The 19,969-nt window shown below is 43.1% G+C and overlaps 1 protein-coding gene across 2 annotated transcripts in view; it reads right to left on the bottom strand.

Moving 5' to 3' along the window:
- Cers6 (ceramide synthase 6) overlaps positions 1-19,653 on the bottom strand; it is a 256,454-nt gene extending 236,801 nt beyond the window's left edge. For both annotated transcript variants that reach the window (XM_031370514.1, XM_031370515.1), the window contains exon 1: positions 19,295-19,653. In XM_031370514.1, the coding sequence (XP_031226374.1) occupies positions 19,295-19,464 (170 nt within the window). In that variant the 5' untranslated portion in view covers positions 19,465-19,653. The remainder of the gene's footprint in view (positions 1-19,294) is intronic.
- Positions 19,654-19,969: the final 316 nt, after the last annotated feature.

Below are 19,969 nucleotides of genomic sequence, written 5' to 3'. Positions count from 1 at the left end.
TTTTTTTTTAATTAGACATATAGTGTGATGGGTAATATTGTCAACTTGACAGGACCTAGAACAACCTTAGAGATAAACTTCTGGGCAAATATCTGAGGGACTTTCCAGACTGGATTAAAATTGAGATGGGCACACACACCCTACACATGGGCCACACATTACACAGGCTGGAGTCCCAGTCTTGAATGATAAAGACGAAGAGGGCTGAGTATGAGCACTTGCTGACCTTTGGTCCTGGCTGTGGATACTATGTGACCAGTTATCTCTATCTCCTTCTGCTATTTCTTCCTGGCAGGGATGGACCACACTCTCAACTATGAGCCAAAATAAACCCATGCTTCTAAAGTTGCTTTTATCAGGTGTTTTGTCACAACCACAAAAAGAGCAATACACAGGAGTTATTCCTCTATCGGCTACCTTCTGAGGAAGTGCATGGAGCTAGGTAAGATAAGAAAGGATAAGAAAGAAGGCTCTGTAGTAGATATTAGACACTGTGCATCTTAGTTACTTCTCTATGGCCATGATAAAACACCTCAGTCAAGATTAAGTTGACTTAAGGTTTGCAAAAGATTAGAGTCTAAGATGTTGGAGAGAAGGAAGAGATGAGAGTTCACATCTTGATATACAACAACTAGGCAGGGGGAGACGCGGAGGGGGATGGAGGGGGGGCAAGAGCGCACAGGTGCTCTCACATGCTAACTAGGAATGACATGAACCTTCAAAGTCTGCTCACAGGGACAAACTTCCTAATCCTTCCCAAACATTTCTACCAACTGGGGGCCAAGTTTTCAAATATGTGAACCTATGGGTACCATTCTTGTTCAAAACTGCCATGCTGTAATTTCTTTTTCTGTCCAATAACTGACTTAAGCAAGTTATAGCTTACATCTTCACTACCTATCATTTCTATATAAGGGTTAGAAATAGACATATACTCCAGCCGTATATGGAGCAGAGGATGGCCTTGTCGAGCATCAATGGGAGAAGAAGCCGTTGGTCCCATGAAGGCTTCATGCCCCAGTGTAGAGAAATGTGAGGGAGGGGAGGTGGGAATGGGAGGGGAGGTAGGAGTGGGTGGGTGGGTGGGGGTATACCCTCATAGAAGCAGAAGGAAGGGGGAATGGGATAGGGGCTTTCTGGGGGGGTTGGGAAAGGAGATAATATTTGAAATATAAAAATATCCAATAACAAAAGAAAAAAAAAGAAAAAGAAAATAATAGTACAACTTGGTTTTAGTGTGTAATCTGAACGCTGACATTTTACCTACAATCATTTATTTAACAAACTATGATATATTTAAGGTCATTCTAAGCTATTGTTTATCTAGCTAACAGGAATAGTGAGTCCAAACAATGATGTAGCTAGTGCTTATAAATGTTGGTTTCCTAGTTCAAACCCTTAGCCAAAATTTCCATAAAATACTCAGGAAAACAGTTCATCTAATCAACCATTTGTCATTAAACTCTCACTTCTAGCCTTATATTTTATACAGCCATGAAATTTAATCATTGAGCTTAATGCACAGCCTTCTCTCCATAATAGTTTTACCAAATCCAAAAGCACCAAGTAAAGTCTCTAGCACTTTAAAGTTATCCATCCATTCATAATAGAATAAAAATAAAAATATAATCTATAATATAAAAAAATATCTTTATCATTAGAGATAAATATATGTTCAAAGATGCAAGGTGTCATGATAGCTACAATTTACTTTGCATGCTATCTGGGAAGATGATAAAAGAGTAAGAATCACTGAATTTAAGAGGTATGGAAATGAATGTTCCTGATATTAGATATTGGCTTTCCATGTTTTAACAATTTCATACAGGTCTAAACACCTTAATACACAGCATAAGAACCAAATGTTTACCTACACAGAGAGGTGTGGTGCTATAACAGGACTAGAAAGTCATTTTCTTTATAGAGCAAATCCAGGGAGGTAGAAGTCATATGAAGAATAGGTTTCCCCATACAGTGCTGAGAGGGAGCCTAAACTGCTACAGTGTATCTTGAAAGGTTCTGGCAACATTAGCAATTTTAGCTTTGCACATCCCTCTGACCCAGCAGTTTTACCTCTGTGAGTTAGTTTGGAGTTGACACCCCAGTACAAGCATGTCTCTATATAATAATGAAGTTGTAACATTGTTTTTGAAAGCATTTATAGAGTATCTGAGTGAACTATGACTCTAGTAAGTGATGCAATACTGTATCAGACTAAAAGAAAAACTTCTGCTCTACACTTGCCAGCACTGGAAAACACTCAAGACAGGCTGCTAAACTGGAGAGACAGGCTAAGCTCTATGGGAGAACTCAGAGTCAATCATTCTGTGTTATATAAATTTAATTCCAATCTATCTGTCTTATACCCAAGTTAATGAGCTGAAAAGATTCTAAAAGGATATAAACATATTCACTTCTCATACTGGTCACATTTAAGGCAAGAATTGAGGAATCAGTATGAAAATCAGAACTTGGTTTTGTTCTTTCTGCATTGAGTTTCTCAATGAGATTGGAAACATATAAAGTAATATTTGGGACACTGTTTAAAGGCTTGGTAATCTTTTTTTCTTTCTTTTCCCTTTCTTTCTTTTTTTATTAGATATTATCTTTATTTACATGTCATATGATATCTCCTTTTCCAGTTTCCCCTCTGAAAAAAAGAAAGAAAAGAAAACAATAAAACAAAAGACAAAAACAAACAAACAAACAAACAAAAAACCCTGTTCCCTCCTCCTGCTCACCAACCCACCCTCTCTCCTGCTTCCTGGCCCTGGCATATCCTCTGGTATACACATGCTCCTGGAGCCATGAGTCCCACCATGTGTACTCTTTGGTTGGTGGTTCATTCCCTGGGAGCTCTGAGGGTACTAGTTAGTTCATATTGTTGTTCATCCTAAGGAGCTGCAAACCTTTCAGCTCCTTGGGTCCTTTCTCTAGCTCCTTCATTGGGGATCCTGTGCTCAGTCCAGTGGATGACTGTGAGCCTTTATTTCTGTATTAGGTACTGTCAGAGCCTCTCAGGAGATAGCCATATCAGGCTCCTGTCAGCTAGCACTTGCTGGCATCCACAATAGTGCCTGTATTTGATGAATGAATATGGGAAGGATTCCCAGGTGGAGCAGTCTCTGGATTGTCCTTCCTTTAGTCTCTGCTCCATAGTTTGTCTCTGCAACTCCTTCCATGGGTATTTCGTTCCCCCTTTTAAGAAGGAATGAAGTATCCACACTTTGGTCTTCCTTCTTCTTGAGTTTCTTGTAGTTTGTGGCTTGTACTTTGTGTATTCTGATCTTCTGGGCTAATATCCACTTATCAGAGAGTGCATGCCATGTGTGTCCTTTTGTGATTGGGTTAACTCACTCAGGATGATATTCTCCAGATCCATCCATTTCCCTAAGAATTTCATAAGTTCATTGTTTTTAATAGCTGAGTAGTACTCCATTGTGTAGGTGTATCATATTTTCTGTATCCATTCCTCTGTTGAGGGACATCTGGGTTGTTTCCAGTTTCTGGCTACTATAAATAAGGCTGCTAAGGGCTTGGTAATCTTAAATATTTAAAATGTTTCCAATATTAATATAGGGAAGCACATGAATCATTATAGACATCTGTTATTATCTGAATCAAAGACTTAGCCAAATAGAGAATAGAAAACTTTTCTTAGATAAGAACTCAGAAAAAACACATTTTTTTAAAAAGTGGAGTGTAAGTTTTAAATGTAAAACAGTATTGTGTTTCAGCATGTTCATTATAACAATACTGTTTCACCATGTTCAGAATAACAATGTAAGGTTTCAGAACCAGGATGTCTGCTATGAGATACTGTCTTCTATATGTGGCAGTAAAGCTGCACCCATGAATCTCAGCAGGATGGTCACATAAACAAGACGGCACAAGGACAGCACTATAAAACCCCATCCCAGCCAAAGGATTCAGGTCACTAATGGCTGCTGAGAGAGGGAGGTTCTCCAGGTTCTCCAGGGGTGAGACCCCTGAGGGTTAATCTGATCCCAAACTGTCAGCCCTAAACGCATATACTAATGAGCAGCAGGAAATGGACTCAGCAGGCTGTGCTTATATACACATGTGCAGTGTGTGTGTGTGTGTGTGTGTGTGTGTGTGTGTGTGTGTAACAATGATAATTAAAGATGGAAAGGTCTTGAATTTGATGGGGAGAGGCAACATGGGAGGAACTAAATGGAAAAGAAAAGGGAGAAAGTGACCTAAATGTAGTACATGTGTAGGGAAATTTCAAAAATATATATAGTAAAATAAATTTAAGAAAGAAAGAAAAATGGGTACTTTAACTGGTCCCTTCTCTTACTTACTTACAGTCTCACATCCTCTTCCCATTCTTTTCTAAAATACTTTATTTGCTTTTCTACTACCAGTTGTATTATTAGGAACAGGATCTAGGCCTTGGTGAGAGAACTGTACACTGGGCTATATTCCCAGCCATAACAATACATTTGACAGCCAAAACAGAAGTGCAAGCGTGTGTGTATATGTGTGTGTGTGTGTGTGTGTGTGTGTGCGCGCGCGCACGCGAACACATTCACCCTCTCTCCCCTGCTCTCTGAAAAGAAAAAGCATTCAGTTTTTGGTGGTGGTGGCAAGGACCAGAGCCTGTCCTTCACAGGAAAAAAATGGCTCCAAGTGGAATCATGAGCTTTGTTGGCTGTCTTAGGTTTTATATCTTTACTCTGAAATTTAATTTTACTTAATTTATAAAATTAGGTCAAGACTAACAAGAGAAAGTTTATGAGGAAGGAAGCTAACAATGGTCTCTTAATCTAAACACATGAGTTAGGGCATTTCTTTCTTTGTGGCTAGCTTGCCACAAATGAAGCCATCTCCAAATGGAGGTCCTCTGGTGTCCATGATCTTCTTCCTAGTCAAATGAGGTGCTGCCAGGAACTGACATATCTCAATGTCAAAAAGCTTTATTTATTAGCTTTATTAAAGTATTAATTAATAAAAACATCTTTAGTAAGCTCACTTTATTGTGGTGATTCAGTGATCTCTTCAGCCAGGCATATTTTGTGCATGTTTTTGTAACTGTCCTGTACATACTGACCAAAATAAAAACCCAAACGATACAGCTGTTTGTTGGGCAAGTGGCAACTACACATTTGAGAGCTGGGTTTTACAATGAGTGCTAAAACCCATTAGGGTATACCGTGATTGAACCAGGTTCCATTTGGTCCAAGTTAGAGTTCTAGGTCTTTCTGGCTGTGGCCCACACTGAAAATCAACAAAATCAATGTCACCTATCTTACATCCCTTCTTTCTCTGGGGCTTACTTTCTCCAAATCTGAGCACTGGCTTCAGGACAAGAAATGTAATGTACTTAACTCTGCTTGAAAGGGCAAGGCACATCTCCTGTTACTCCTTCAGTGCTTCCAGAGTAGCACCCTCGCTCTTAGATGAACATTTAAAACAGGCCAAATTAAAAGTCCCCAAGACCAAGTGCATCCAATTTAGGAACACTTTAGACAACATGAGCGGCTTAAAATTCCTTGGATTATCTGAATGTTGGGTAAAGGTTTAGACACTGGCTAACAAAGTGGAATGGGTACTGATAGGAAAGAGGGCTGGCAAGCTCACTCCTGCTTTCAATGCAACATTTCTTTGTCTCATTATCTTCAACTCTGGAAAGAGAGAAACCTGTCTGCCAAGCAAAAAATCTGTCATCTCAACATCGTGAAAAATAATAACCAACTGCATATCTTCTTCTTTTTTTGTTGTTTTTGTTAAATCAGAAAAAACTTCAGCCTCGTACCATGAAGTCGTGTCTGAAAACAGTGTGAACATTTATTCCATGTTATTACAATTTCAAAACATAAAAGAATTTTAATGTTGAGGTTAGCAAACATGATGCTGAAAGCTCCCAGGAACTCACGGTGTATGTAGACTGGCCCCACTCATCATCACTCTGGCAAATACAAGTGATAACAGAACAGCTAGCAATAGCTGAGGGCCAAAGGTTGATGCGAGTCCCTCAAATTGCTTCCATGTACACCGTACACTTTGGATTTGATGACGTAGCCTATTTCAAGCAAGAGGGGAACTAAGATAAAGAATAGCAAGGAGGTGAGACACAGCGGTGAAAAAGTGGGGAGCAAGCCCCAGCCCTTGCCCACTAGCTGCCCTCCAGTCTTACATGTCTTGACTTGACACTGTGCCAGAAGAGAACAGCTGAGGTGGGCCAGGAGGGCGGGCTGACAACTATGAACCCAGCTCTTACTTAGAGAGCTACAGCTAAAAGCTATCCCTGAGGGAGGCAACCTCAGAATGCCCACATCTCTAGTACACCGATCCTCAAACGCTAAGCAATAATCAGGTGACACATTTGTTTTCTGAGTCTGGTTTTTCAAATAAACACAGGTACCTAACTCTAGCAAAAGCAATAGTCACACATTGTAAAGCTCGACACAACCAGACTCACAAGACACATGAGCAACAAAGTGCTTGCTGGCCTGCCCCTGCCTCAGAAATAACAGCTGGTGGGCAAGCACCACCTGTGTGTCTATTTTTGAGCACTGCCTTGTTCCTTTTACAAGCCACGAGCGGCCTGTTGATTGTGGCTGACAAACAATCAGCTTAACAAGCTAGATGGAGCACCCAGTGATGGCAGAGGCGAGGGCTGGATAGAGGAGGGAAGCCCATGGTTTCAGTGACACATGGGGTCAACATGTGGGTGGGAAGGAGCCAGTACACAGAGAACTGGCCCTGGGCACCTGAGAGTCACAACACACACTTTGTGGGAAGTCTTTTGATACCTGTCATTAAAATAAAATTTAAAAAAGTAAGTCACAAATCTTGGCACATGGACAATGAGGCAGGCAGCCCATGCAACTCAGTCTCCATGGAGTCTCCTTTCTACAGTCACTCTCAGTCTCTCTAGAGTGAGGCCATACAACTGTTTTTGCTGTGTGACTGTCCCTGGTTGTGACACGCATGCGCTTTGTGAGGGAGGACAGTGAGTCTAGCTCTCCCTGCACTGAGGGTCTTTCCACAAGGGCACTGTCTACAGATACAGGCTCTGCCACAGTCCCTCAGTGGCTCTAAGCCACTTTTCATGCCCATCTAAAGAGAGCTAGAGCTTTTCACCTTGGCCATTATTTCTCAATGTGGCTTCAGATTATGGGGGTCCCATACAATGAATGTGTGACAGTGGTTATTATGGGTCACCCAGCTCTTGAAGAGTATTTTATCGATTTAACATATTTGTGTTTAGAATTGGCTTCCCTGGATGTAGAACAACTTTGAGTCAGGTTTTTGTTTTGTTTTGTTCATCTACAAATAATAGACTCCCTTTACTGCAGATGAGCAGTCACCACCCCACCCTCACATCGGTACCCGACTACTGGTTGACCCACAGTAGACTGAACTAGTTTGGAATGAGTAAGTTTCAACTTCCTTCAAAGCAAGAAAGTTCACGATTCCGCTGAACTATGGCTAAGGCAAACTTTGGACTTGCCACTCTAAAAATTGTGGTTTTATTTATCTCTGCCTCACTTCCTCATTTAAAGGACAACCCCACCACAAATACTGTACTAAATCACCCTAAAATACTCTGTCAGTGCCCTTTTCTCCAAAGTGACAGATTTAAAGTATTATTTACATGGGCAGACATTTGCAAATTATATTTAAATTATGGCTCATTGAAAAAACGCCCATGGCTGAGAGCAAATCCCTCCTGGATTTCTGGAGTCAGGTGAGGTTAGACATATACCACATACACACACACACACACACACACCACACATACCACCCCCTCCGCACATACACACCACACACACACATATCCCCACACACACACACCCTACACAGACACATACACACACACCCCACACACCATGCACACACACCACATACACCACACACACACACACACACACCTCACATACCATACACACACACCATACACACCCCATATACACACACACCACACACTCACCACACACACATACACACATACACACACACACCCCACAAGAGCAAATGTGGGGTGCTCATTTGTTTCTCTAATGGAAAAGACATGAACATATTTTTTCCAGCTCATGTTGAATGCTTGTGTTTTTTATAAATATGATCTCAATGGTAATAGACTGAACCTTCTTTTTTATTTTAATGTTTCAATTGTGTGTGTATTGTGTGACTATGGGTTAGTGCATACGAGTATAGTGCCAGCAGAGGCCAGAGGGGGCATCAGACACCCTGGAGCTACAGTTGCTGGCAGCTATGAGCCACCCAACTTAGGTGTTTGAAAGAGAGCTTCCTTCCTTTGTAAGAGCAGTACACAGTCTTAACTGCTGAGCTGTTTCTCCAGTCCTATTTCTTTTCTTCTTCAGCATCAAAAGGAAGTAATCCACAGGACTTCAAATTCTGAAAGGAATCAGCCATTGTCAGTCTTGATGCTTTCCGGTGTTGAGGAGCTATTAGTAGGAGAAAAGGAGCTCTGAGCGATCTGGTTTTTAATGCCCAAGCCCATCAAACTATTACATGAGTATGGAGTGACCAAGTGAACTTGCTAGAGCTGCTCTGACAGATCCCATTAAAACAATCAGTCTTCCCAGAAGACAAACCTAAGAAAGAAGAGGAAAGAGAATAGGGAACATACAATTCCAAAGAGTGGAGATGTCCTGCCTAGATAAGACTGGCTCTGTACAGGAAGTGGGTCTGTGCGTGTTTATGATGCAGTGTGTTCAGCTAAATGTGGTATCTGGATGTCAGAGTTTCACCACACCCCAGAAAATGACTGTGAGGTAACAACTGTGAGTGGTCAGAATAAATCGTGGGAATGGCCAGAATAAATCTGCAGGAAAAGCAGGCACTCCTCCAACCATTCTCATCCCAACCTCATACTAACTCTATGTTTTATGGAGAAACTGTTGGAAGGGGTTAACCTGCTTACAGGCCTGTGGCTTATAAGTGGCAGAGCCAGAATTAGGTTCTGATCCTTAGTCAATGCAAATGCCAATTTTTATGTTTGCTATGACAGTGGTAATAGCAAATGAACCCATTTCCCTTGAGACTGCAGGCAATAAAACAGAGATGAGACCAGGAGTGGGAGGTGAGCCGAGATTCCCTGCAAAGGTAGTGCCCTCCACAGACATGAACAGAGTTTCCTTAGAAAACCCTAGAAAAAAGACTTCTCCCAGGAGCTCCCAGTTAAAGGTGCAGGATCAGGGATCCAGGGATCCAGATTTGATGTGGCAAAAAGAGATAGCTTTTGTGTAACCAAACGAGCAGTCCTTAGTGCACAGTACTTATTACAGATAGCTGAGGAGGTGTGCCTGCGTCCTCCTCCCTAACCAACCAGGCATACTGCTGCAGACAGTGCTTCAAGTCCCAACACTAAATATTTACTCAACCAATCACATCCTTCAGTCCCAGGGTCAAGTACATAAGTGGGCCTCATAGCCTGCTCCATAGCCCCCTCTCCATGGCCCCCCTATATTAACAGGCTAAATTCCATTACTGAACATTACTACCCAATAGGTGCCAAACACTACACCACCATATCAGAATGACACAATGTGTGGTTTTAATCGGGTCCCCTTTTCAGAACTACAAAGCAGGCACCTCTACCCCCATTTTTCAGTTGAGGACAACTGATTCCACAGAATTCAGTCCACTGCTAAACAACTGGTAAAAGAATATCCAGACTTTAACCCAAGCTGTATAATCTTTCTGCTATCTACCTGTGTACCTAGTAACTCTTGTTATAGCTGTACATGTCTAATTAAGTGCAAGAAACATACAACACTAACGATCTCATGCACTTCCTCATCACATCTTCTGATGCTCCTGAAGACACACGACTGACAGACAACACCATTACTCTCTAAAACACCAAAGTGACTGATTATCATTTTTTCCATTTTCCAACACTCAAGATACTGTGTCCAAATTACCACTCTACTTAAAAATGGCCAAGTCACTTCATTCTGTATTGAAACGGTGATCTACTAAAACAAGATCTGCAGAGCCACTCAGACTAGTTGGCAACTCTCTCTGGTACTGGCCAAATAGTCTCATACAAGATTTCAGATGCTTTTCCATGTCCTCTCCCTACCTTAAATGAGGCCTCTCCCTCTCTTGAGACTTCCTGGTACCCCTAGTGCCTCTATAGTCCTCACTAATGAGGAGAAAGGGCAGTGGGGAGGCAGGGAGGTAGGCACAGAAAATAAAGGAGCCATGCTTTCAGGCAGCTCCAGGAAAGCAGGAATAACTTGTAACCTGAACACCTCCCAGATAAGATGTGACATTTATGCAGACAATGGCAAGCTCCAGCAAATGCTAGTCCTAGGTCACTGTGCAAAGAGATTACCTGGTAAAGGAATGTCTGTCTCTGTCTCTCTCTCTCTCTGTCTTTCTCTGTCTCTCTCTGTCTATCTCTCTGTCTCTGTCTGTCTGTCTCTCTCTGTCTTTCTGTCTCTGTCTCTCTGTCTCTGTCTGTCTCTCTGTCTTTCTCTGTCTTTCTGTCTCTGTCTCTCTCTGTCTGTCTCTGTCTCTCTGTCTTTCTGTCTCTCTGTCTCTCTGTCTCTCTGTCTCTCTCTGTCTGTCTCTGTCTCTCTCTCTCTCTCTCTCTCTCTCTCTCTCTCTCTCTCTCTCTCTCTCTCTCTCTCTCTCTCTCATTAATTAAAAAACATTTGGCTATTTCCACCACACCCCACAATCCAATTCTGAGATAATAAATGCAAAGGTCTCAACAGGAAACACTAGCACTCTGAAAGAGATCCATTCTGAAAGACACCAGAAAAAAAAAATCCTTTTTGAAAATACCTCAAATATTCTCACAGATTAAAGAAAGCTGAGTTTAGAGACTAGGCACTTTAATCAATTTTCAAAACAAGTGCTCTGCATGTATCTGTTGACACATTGGAGCTAATGCACTAATGCAGCTTTCAGAAAATTATATTCAAGTATTCAAATGTTTTAATCACTTGCTTACAAAATACATGTGAGAGCAAATGGAAAGAGGCAAGAGAACCAAACCTGATCTCACCTCTCCCAGATCTCCTCAGAACCATCTGTGGCCCATGCCACATGGCTCAGGAGGAAGGAAACTGTTGTCCTTGCTTGTAAATGGATCCTGTTCTGACCGGGATACATTTACAGTAATCCTGAGATGCAGAAGAACCCTGTACTGACCAGGATACATTTACTGTAATCCTGAGATTCAGGAGAACCACACACCGAGTTCTTGTAGAACTCTGCACACCCCCTTGGGAAACCATGCATGGTGCTTTTCCAGAGCCTTGTATGCCCCCTGCCATGCTGATTCGCCAGCCTTAGTGGTCCGGACCTTTAATCCCAGCACTCAGGAGGCAGAGGCCAGCAGATCTCTGTGAGTTCAAGGCCAGCCAGGGCTACACAGTAAACTCCAGGACAGCCAGGGCTACATAATGAGAACTTGTCTCCAAATAAAATTAAAAAATAAAAATAAAACAAAATAAATGAATAAAATAACGAGACAAGCTCTTCTATGCAAGTGCCTTCACAAAAGCTCAGCAAGCTCAAGTGCTTACTGATCTCTGGATCTCAACTCATCTTCCCTCCCCACTCCTTCCACATACCCCTGCCACATAATTCCAGACAGAAGAGGACCAATCATCAACCTGCAGATAGTTATTCAGCTTAATGCCTGAGGGAACCAACACCAAGAGGAGTGGCACATCTGTTTCACCTACAAAGGCGCCAGACCTAGAGCACTGAAGATAGTTATGTCTAGGGAGTGACATTTTTTAACTCATTGCTATTTCTACTTTTTCACTTTTGTTGTAGTAAAACGCATTTAACACAAAAGGTCAGACCTTAATCATTTTTGAAGTGCACAATTCCTTTTTTACAGCTGCCGTTAGAATGTTCCTGGCTCACTTCTTCTCCAGGTTCATATGCTGAAACCAAATTAACAACATGATGGCGTTCGGTGGGTTTGGGGGGCGGGTGTAGTTTTCTGTGGGTTTAGTTATCATTTTTTTATAGATTTACTTTTAGTAGTTTTAATTATGTACACAGATGTGAGTGCAGGTGCCTGTGGAGGCCAGAGGATATGGAGTCCCTGGAGCAGAAGCTAAAGGCTAGTCTAAGACACCACCTTACGCACACACACACACACACACACACACACACACACACACACAAGTGCTAACCAAACTCAAGTCCTCTCCTATAGTGGTATATGTTCTTCACAACCTTGCCATCTCACTGGCACATAAGTCTTTTTTTTTAATCAAAAGTTCAGAATCAAAGCAATGAATTTAGACACTATCTCCAAGGGTCCCTTCCTGGAAAAGCTATTCACTCTTCCTGGCTCTGCCCTCATCCCAGCCCAGCCTCTCCATCTCACTCTCCACCACAAACTCAAGGATGTGACTCTTCCTGACAGCATCCCTCTACTGCATACTCAGAAACCTTCCTGATGAGAAAATGCTTGTCGGGAGAGGCAGGAGGCAGAAAGAAATACAAGAGTGTAAACAGACCAAGACAAGACAGAGGGGGAAGAGGAGGAGGGGGAGGAGGAGGAGGAGGAGGAGGAGGATGAAGAGGAGGAGGATGAAGAGGAGGAAGAGGAGGAGGAAAAGGAGGAGAAGCAGGAGGAAGAGTATCACCACTTTTCTGCCAAAAATAAACATAAAACCTCATCTCTTCATCTCTTCATCTCAATAAGAAAATATCCATGACTTCAGAGAAAGCAAAATGTAAGCTACTGATTGATTTTGAAATGAGCTATTCCCAGAGTCAACAACCACAACTCATATTTCAACAGAAAACTATTTTCAAGTCTCCTAGGAAATATGCATTCCCCAAGGACTGCCAAGGATTACTGTCCTTCTAGATGACTATCTGGCAACCTATATCCATCAAGAAACACTGGAGTAGTTATTCCTTAGGACTTAGAAATGCTACTTCTAGAACACATGCTGTTAAGAAATCAATGGAACTGAAAGGTTAATCTACAACAACTAGAAGATAGCCTGTAAACCCAAGAAAACGATTCGCCCCAAGTGTAGAATAAGGGGGAAAAATAAAATCTTAAGGATGATTATCAAGGGATCACTAATATGAAACAGCAAATAAGCTTTAAGGGGTCAGCATGTTTAAACAAGAAAGAGAAAGGTACAGGGTAATCCAACCATACGATCAAACCAAACTGCTCACCCCAACACCCTGACTCAAAGGTATCTGAGAAGTGGTCAAAAGAAGGTCAAAGGGGGAAAATACAAAAGTTTGCTTTAGAAATCTGGTTTTGTCTGGTAATAGGGAGAGAAGTGTAAACTTTTTACTGTATTGTATTATATTTTTTACTTAAGTTACTTTACATCCACTCGCTGCCCCCTGCCTGGTCACCACCTCACACAATCTTTCTCCCCTCCTCCTCCCCTTCTCCTCTGAGCAGGTGAGGATCCCCTTGGGTATCCCCCCAACATACACACACCCTGGCAGAGAAGTGTTAACTTAATAAACTGAAAGCTTTCCCCATGCAGTGAGCACTTGGGCTCCAGCATTTGTTAACAAGCTTTAGTCAATTACCTTAAGACAGACATGGCCATACCTGACAAAGCCATGGAAGAGATTCATCTGAAAGCCCATTTCCACAAACAACTACTTCTGAAATACCTACAAGCTAGGAACTCCAGAGAGGAACTACGCAGCCCTGTGGAGAACAGAGAGGCTCACAGAAAAGCCCCCAGGGAAGCCTGGGCACTGGTTTCAAAACATGTAATGTCTTTAAGTCATTTGTGGTAGGGTCAGGTTTTCTCACAGACTTCCCCTACTTGTCCCACAGCCCTGCACACTAAGAACAGAACCAGACCTTTTAACCCTAGCTTCTCCTGTTACAAACAGCTGAATTATCACACCATTATAAAGCAAATCTCTTATTTTGCCGAATGAAAAACTCTTGCTAAACTTCTTCAAATAACACTGCCCATTTTATTTGTTTACCCACAAAAGAAAAGAAAAAAATCCTTGGCAATAAATTTCTCCCAACCCAGGTTAAAAACCATAATCAAGAATATCTTTGTGTGAGAACCCAGCTTTTAGTTCTTATATCTGTCTGTGACACAGCAGGTGTCTACCATTTTAATCTCTGTAACACCATTTATCTAATAAGCTAAGTAAGGTGCATTTATAGCATTTAATATCTAACCCTGAATTCATGCAGAGAAAATGCTTATGTGAAGGTTATCCCTCTCTTCTAAACTGTGTCTGAGGATACTTTCATTTCATTATAGTAACACCTGTCAGATTTACTGAACATAAATCAGCTCCGGTACATTGTTTCGGTGGTAGTCCTTCTCTAAGTCCACCGACCCAAACACACCACCCTAGTCCATCAGTTCCTCTTCCCCATCCCTCGATCCCCTTGCTGCTCAGGTGCACATACTTGATTCATTAGCAAGGCAGAGACTTAAGAAAAACCATAAAGAAAGCCCTGCCAGCTAGACATCTCCTTCTACAAAAGTTAAGACACTGCCCTGGTGGTTGGGGAAGACACTGCCCTTTTGGATCTGAGCACTGCTCTCTGGGCTGGGAGTCAATGCCAGAAGAATGAGACTCCTCATGTGGCACTGAGAGTCACCTCACTGCTCCCTCACCCAGTTAGATGTCAGCTCACCTTTGGAACAAAAAAGAGCTCTGAAAGAGAACAATTGTTTTCTCTATAAATGTTTCCTTTTGGTTACGTTTTGGAGCACAAATGATAACACCTCATATGAGTCTTTTGTTCTAAACACAATAGAAGAACACCTTTAAAATGATTGACTAGAATATTTCTGCAAAAATAAATAAACCAACAAAATCTACTTTATTCTGAAAAGGCTTATTTCTGCTTCTCAAAGCATGATACTTAAGTCCCTCAGAATCCCATGAGATAATAACTCCTAATCTTCAAATACCCGGGATTCACAGGAGTCAGATTTGGAAGGAAAGGTAAGGTATGGCCCCTACCCCGCAGCCTTCCCCCTCCCCCATCTTTTCATATCCTGAAGATGTGAAAGCAGTTGAAGAGCTAGCTGTACCACCACAGCTATTGCATCATGGTTGGTAACAGCCAAATCCAGCTAAGTACCAGCCAACAGACGGATGGAGAAATAAGTTAGATACACAACATGGAGTGCTCAATGACCTTACAAAAGAAATCTTTCATTTGCAACATGTATGAGGTAAACAAAGCCAGATCTATAGAGAACAAATACCATATGTTCACGTAAATACATATATGCATATATATGTATATATGTATTATGTATATATTATGTATATATGTGTGTATATACTTATATACACACATGTATATGCACATATATACACACATGTATGTACATAGACACACATATGTAAGTATATATAAATCTTCACACATGTCTGTATGTGTGTGTCTCTATATATGTATGTATGTATATGTGTATATAGATGCATGTGTATATATATATATATATATATATATATATATATATATATATATAGAGAGAGAGAGAGAGAGAGAGAGAGAGAGAGAGACTGGAAGTTACTAGAGGATCCAGAGTACAAGAGAATAGAGACAGAGGTCAAGGTGGGCCAAGTTTTAGTTAGGAGGAATGTCTTTTTAAGATCTATTACTTAGGAAGGCAACTCTATCAAATCAAATTGTGCACACTGCTTAAGAACTCCAAAGAATAAATACTTACACGAGAAGAAGTGAATTTCTCAGGTGACAGGTACGTTTGTTCATGTGATGAAATTGTCATCGCACACTGCAGTACACTTTATCCCACAAATAAACCTTTAGTCAGTTCATGTGGAGAGAATAAAAATAAGAAATTCTTGATGCCATAAGTAACACTAAAGAGTATCTTTCAATGGCCATTTGGTTTTGAGGAATAAACAGAACTACAGCAGGATCTGGACCAAGCTTGCAATGCATGCTCACTAGAACTTGACTGTTCTAATCGTGGTCAGAATTGCCTGCATCTCTCTTAAATCCACCAAGAAGAAAATACAGTAAAGTTGCCTTTCATAAGCATAATTCCCACAAGTTTTATTTCCAATCAGGAACTCAACCAAACTTTTTTAAAAAGTGAAGTTGGAAGAAGCTTTTGTTACCACTCCCAGGGACAGTCTGAAGACTAGGAACAAGTGTTAAATCATGACACGGAATATATGATAATTCTTCATTATCAAGGTTTTTTTCCTGTCATCAAGTCATCAACATAATATAATGGGAGACACTATAATTTGTTTTGTTTTATTTTGTTTTGTTTTGTTTGAGATAGATTTTCTCTGTGTAGTCCTGGCTATCCTGGAACTTGCTCTGTAGACCAGGTCGGCCTGAAACTCAAGAGATTTCACCTGGTTCTGCCCCCCCCCCCCCGCTGGGATTAAAGGCATGAAGAGATGCTATTTGTTTGTTTTTCAACAGTTTTACTCTGCTAATCAGGTAGTAAGTACACTGGCTCACTCCACTTCTAAGGGTTGCACAAGGCTGCTACTAGCAGCCGGGGAGGTCTGGGTGTTTCACAGGCTCAAGTCAGCGACCTTAGACTGCTCTATTTTTAATTAGCCACGCTGGGACACCATATTGTTCTCCATATGCTATTGAAAAATGACATGCCCTGGCCACTACTGCCTCCTCTGTCACACGCCAGCAGTGGCTGAAAAAAAAAATGAAAAGATAGAGCTAGTCAATTGATAAGACCCAACTCATCAATTGATAAGACCCACCTCAGGCAGTTCATTAGTGCTTTCCTGTGTGGAGAGAAATGTGTTATACTCAAGACACATTCAAGTGTGTAATTCTGCAAAAATATTACTGACTTTTCTTAATGGGAGATAAAGATCTTAGGTAATCAAGGATCTCCTAGCATGCTCTCAAGTTTGAAGTAAATGATAAAGCACGGACTCATGGAGGAAGTGTCTCTATTATGAAAGCATTCATTTTACAGCAGGATTCTTTAATGTTAGCTAAGATAGAACACTACAAAGAAACAAACTCCGTGAGCATCATGTCAGAAAGGTACCTGGCATGAGCTGTAACTCTGACAGCAATCCGGTCTGGCTCAGCTACACTGACACTGGCAAGATGCAAAACACAGGTTGAATAGCAGTGTGTGTACTTTGGGTTTGATAAAAACCCAAAAATCTAGACCCTCTCATTCCAGATGTAATTACTTTCTGACTTTCAGAGACCTAGCTAGGTCTGAATGGTTAGTTACATCTGTCAGGACCATAGAAGGAAGAAACAAAGTAGTTACCCTCCACAAAGTCAGCAGCATCCCACTACACAGAGGTAACAAAGAGTCATTATTCACTTCCTAGACAACCCATTAAATGTCTTCTACTCCTATTGATGGCCTCCACAGCACATGTGCACACACGCGCACACACACAGGTCGGCACTATTGGTAGTTGAAGGCTACTTGCTGATCCTTTTGTATAAATTCTTAAGTCATTAGATTATGCTAGGAAGAAAAATATTTCTGGAAAAAGAAAACTGAGCCTTTAGTCTGATATCACATCAGTAGAGAGAGAGAGAGAGTGTGTGTGTGTGTGTGTGTATGTGTGTGTGTGTAAGACAAAGAAAGCCAAGCACAAACCAAGCTATCTTCAATATCTTCCTACCTACTGAAGAGTCCAGAAGCCGCAGGAGAGAGAATGTTGAGGAAATGTAGCTTTCACATGAGCTGCCTTGGTTTTTGTTCTTCAAGATCTACAACTAAAGATTTCCTTTAGAGTAGGTACCAAAAGTGAATCCAGACAGATTTCATCCGGTATCATCCAGCAACTATGCATGGAGCCCCCCCCACACACACACACACTGTGCCTGCACAGGCAACAACCTGCTATTATTCCTGAAAGTCGGCTTGTCTTTGCAGAAATGGCAAGGTTGGACCCTATGTTGGTTCCTATTTTCTGTTGGTAAATACTTGCAGCCTTCAAACACACCAGCTTTGTCACAGTGAGACTCGGCGCTGGATCAATGACATATTTGCACCGGATTCCAATCCTTTTAAAATAGAGGCTGTCCCTTTGTGCGAGTCAATTTCAGCATGGCAACAGCTGACTTAGTTCACAATCAACAACACTGCCCATTGAAAAATACACCTTCCTTGAAACAAAACATACTTTTTTGTTCTCAGGAAGCTTTGTTGCTATTTCAGGCAACAAAAGACACAAAAGATACATTCTGACATCCTCAATAATGGTTTTTAGGCAAACCAACAGTAAACAAGATAACAGCGGCAGCCTGAGAAACCGCCAAGGTGAGTTGGAGGCGGAGAAGGGAGGTTGGAGTAGAAATAGATATTTGTGATCAAAGAAATCAGCCTTCGCTGATGAATGGGGGTGGGAGGAGGAAAGAGGAAGGCGATTTTTTTTTTTTTCAGTTAAAAGAAAGAAGTGTGCGGTGCCGATTTTGTTTCAAGAGTGAGTACTGAATGCACAGCAGGCAAGATCTAGTTCCGTGACTTAAGGCTGACTCAATGAGAGTAACACAAGTTTGTGTGCGGATACAATGGCGAGAGCTAACCAAATCGAGGACTCATACCAAGAATTATGTGACAATTCTTTTAACGTTTCAAGTGTCTTCCGGTACCAGCAAGAAGCTTATGATTAGTCACGGGGTTCTACTATCGATTCAAATGACTATTTCGAGGGGCACCGGTCCTGTTCTGCCCTCTTTTAAAGAAACCAGTAAAGATCCGGAGTGCTGTCGTCACCCATTTCCCAGGACCGAGGGCCTAAAACTCGGTGTCACGGATGGAGGCCAGGGAGTAAGCTGAAGCCAAAGGTCCGGGCAAATTCTTCTGCAGCGCGGCCCGCGTGCGTGCAGGAGTAGAAGGGCTGGAAGTGTGTGCGCTCCTCCTCCCTCCGGGCCGCGCGTCCCCCTACGTTCCAGGCTGTCAGGTGGGTGGCGGCGAGCCTCGGAGGAGAAGCCCAGCCTGGAAGCGCCTAGTGCCGCTCTGAGGGAGCCGGCCGAGCCCCCGGCGCAGCGGTTCCCGGCGGCCAGCCTCCGCTCACCTTTGTTCGCCGACCCTCTCTAGGAGGAGGAAGCCGGGAAAGGAGGAGCGCGGGCGGTGACCAAGCGCTCCGCCGCCCCTTCGTGGCGCCCGGGAGGAAATCCGCGGTCGGGTTGGACCTTCTCTAGCTCCCTAGAAGCCAGCCCATCCGAGAGATCGGGGACCCCACAGTGAACACACAAAGGTTGGGAGGTGTGAGCCCAAGCGCGGGGGCGTGCGCCACGGAGCAGGCGAGTGTGCACGCGTGTGCGTGTGTGCAGGAGAGCAGCCACTCCGGCCCTTCTTACCTCTCGAAGATGAGCCGCACCATGAAGATGCAGAAGGCCAAGGGGAAGGCGAGGTAAAGGTCCTCCGCCTGCGGGAAGGTGGCTTCCTCCGTGTTCTTCAGGTCTGCCCAGGTGACATTGTGCGGAAGCCAAAACCGCTCGTTCCAGAACCAGGCTAAGATCCCTGCCATCTTGCTTTGTCCACTCCTGTGTCGCTGCTCCCGCGCTCCTCCGAGCTCTCCGCAGCGCAGGGCACTGGGGATGCGCGCTGGGTTGGCCGGGAGCCTGTGCCGCTGCCGCTCCGCCTGCCGCCTCCTCCTCCGCGGCCGCTGCACTCTCGGGCTCGGCGATCCGCTCCACTCCTCCCTCTGGCCGCGCTGGGAAAAGGGGCCGCCTCGCCTGTCACGTGGCAGCCTGGCCGCACGCCCTGATTGGCTAGTGTTCCCGTCAAGCACGGAGGCACACGCGGCCGGCTCGCCCACGCCCTGGGAGCCGCGGGCCGCGCTCGGGCTCCGGACCCGCACCTGGAGCGTGTCCCGCACCTCTGTCCCAGCCCCAAGTTGGGTCGCACCTGGTCAGAACGCCAGCTCCTACCCCATTGGAGTTTCTGTGCTCTCACCCTCTTCCTGAGCGCAGAGAGGCGAAAAGGAGCCTAGCAGGGGCCGAGCTTCCAGCGAGAGAACTGCACTGAAAAAG

Source organism: Mastomys coucha, unplaced genomic scaffold (assembly GCF_008632895.1).
Source record: "Mastomys coucha isolate ucsf_1 unplaced genomic scaffold, UCSF_Mcou_1 pScaffold15, whole genome shotgun sequence".
Taxonomy (NCBI): Eukaryota; Metazoa; Chordata; class Mammalia; order Rodentia; family Muridae; genus Mastomys; species Mastomys coucha.
Note: the sequence above shows the minus strand (reverse complement) of the source record. Positions and strands in the feature narration are given on the sequence as shown.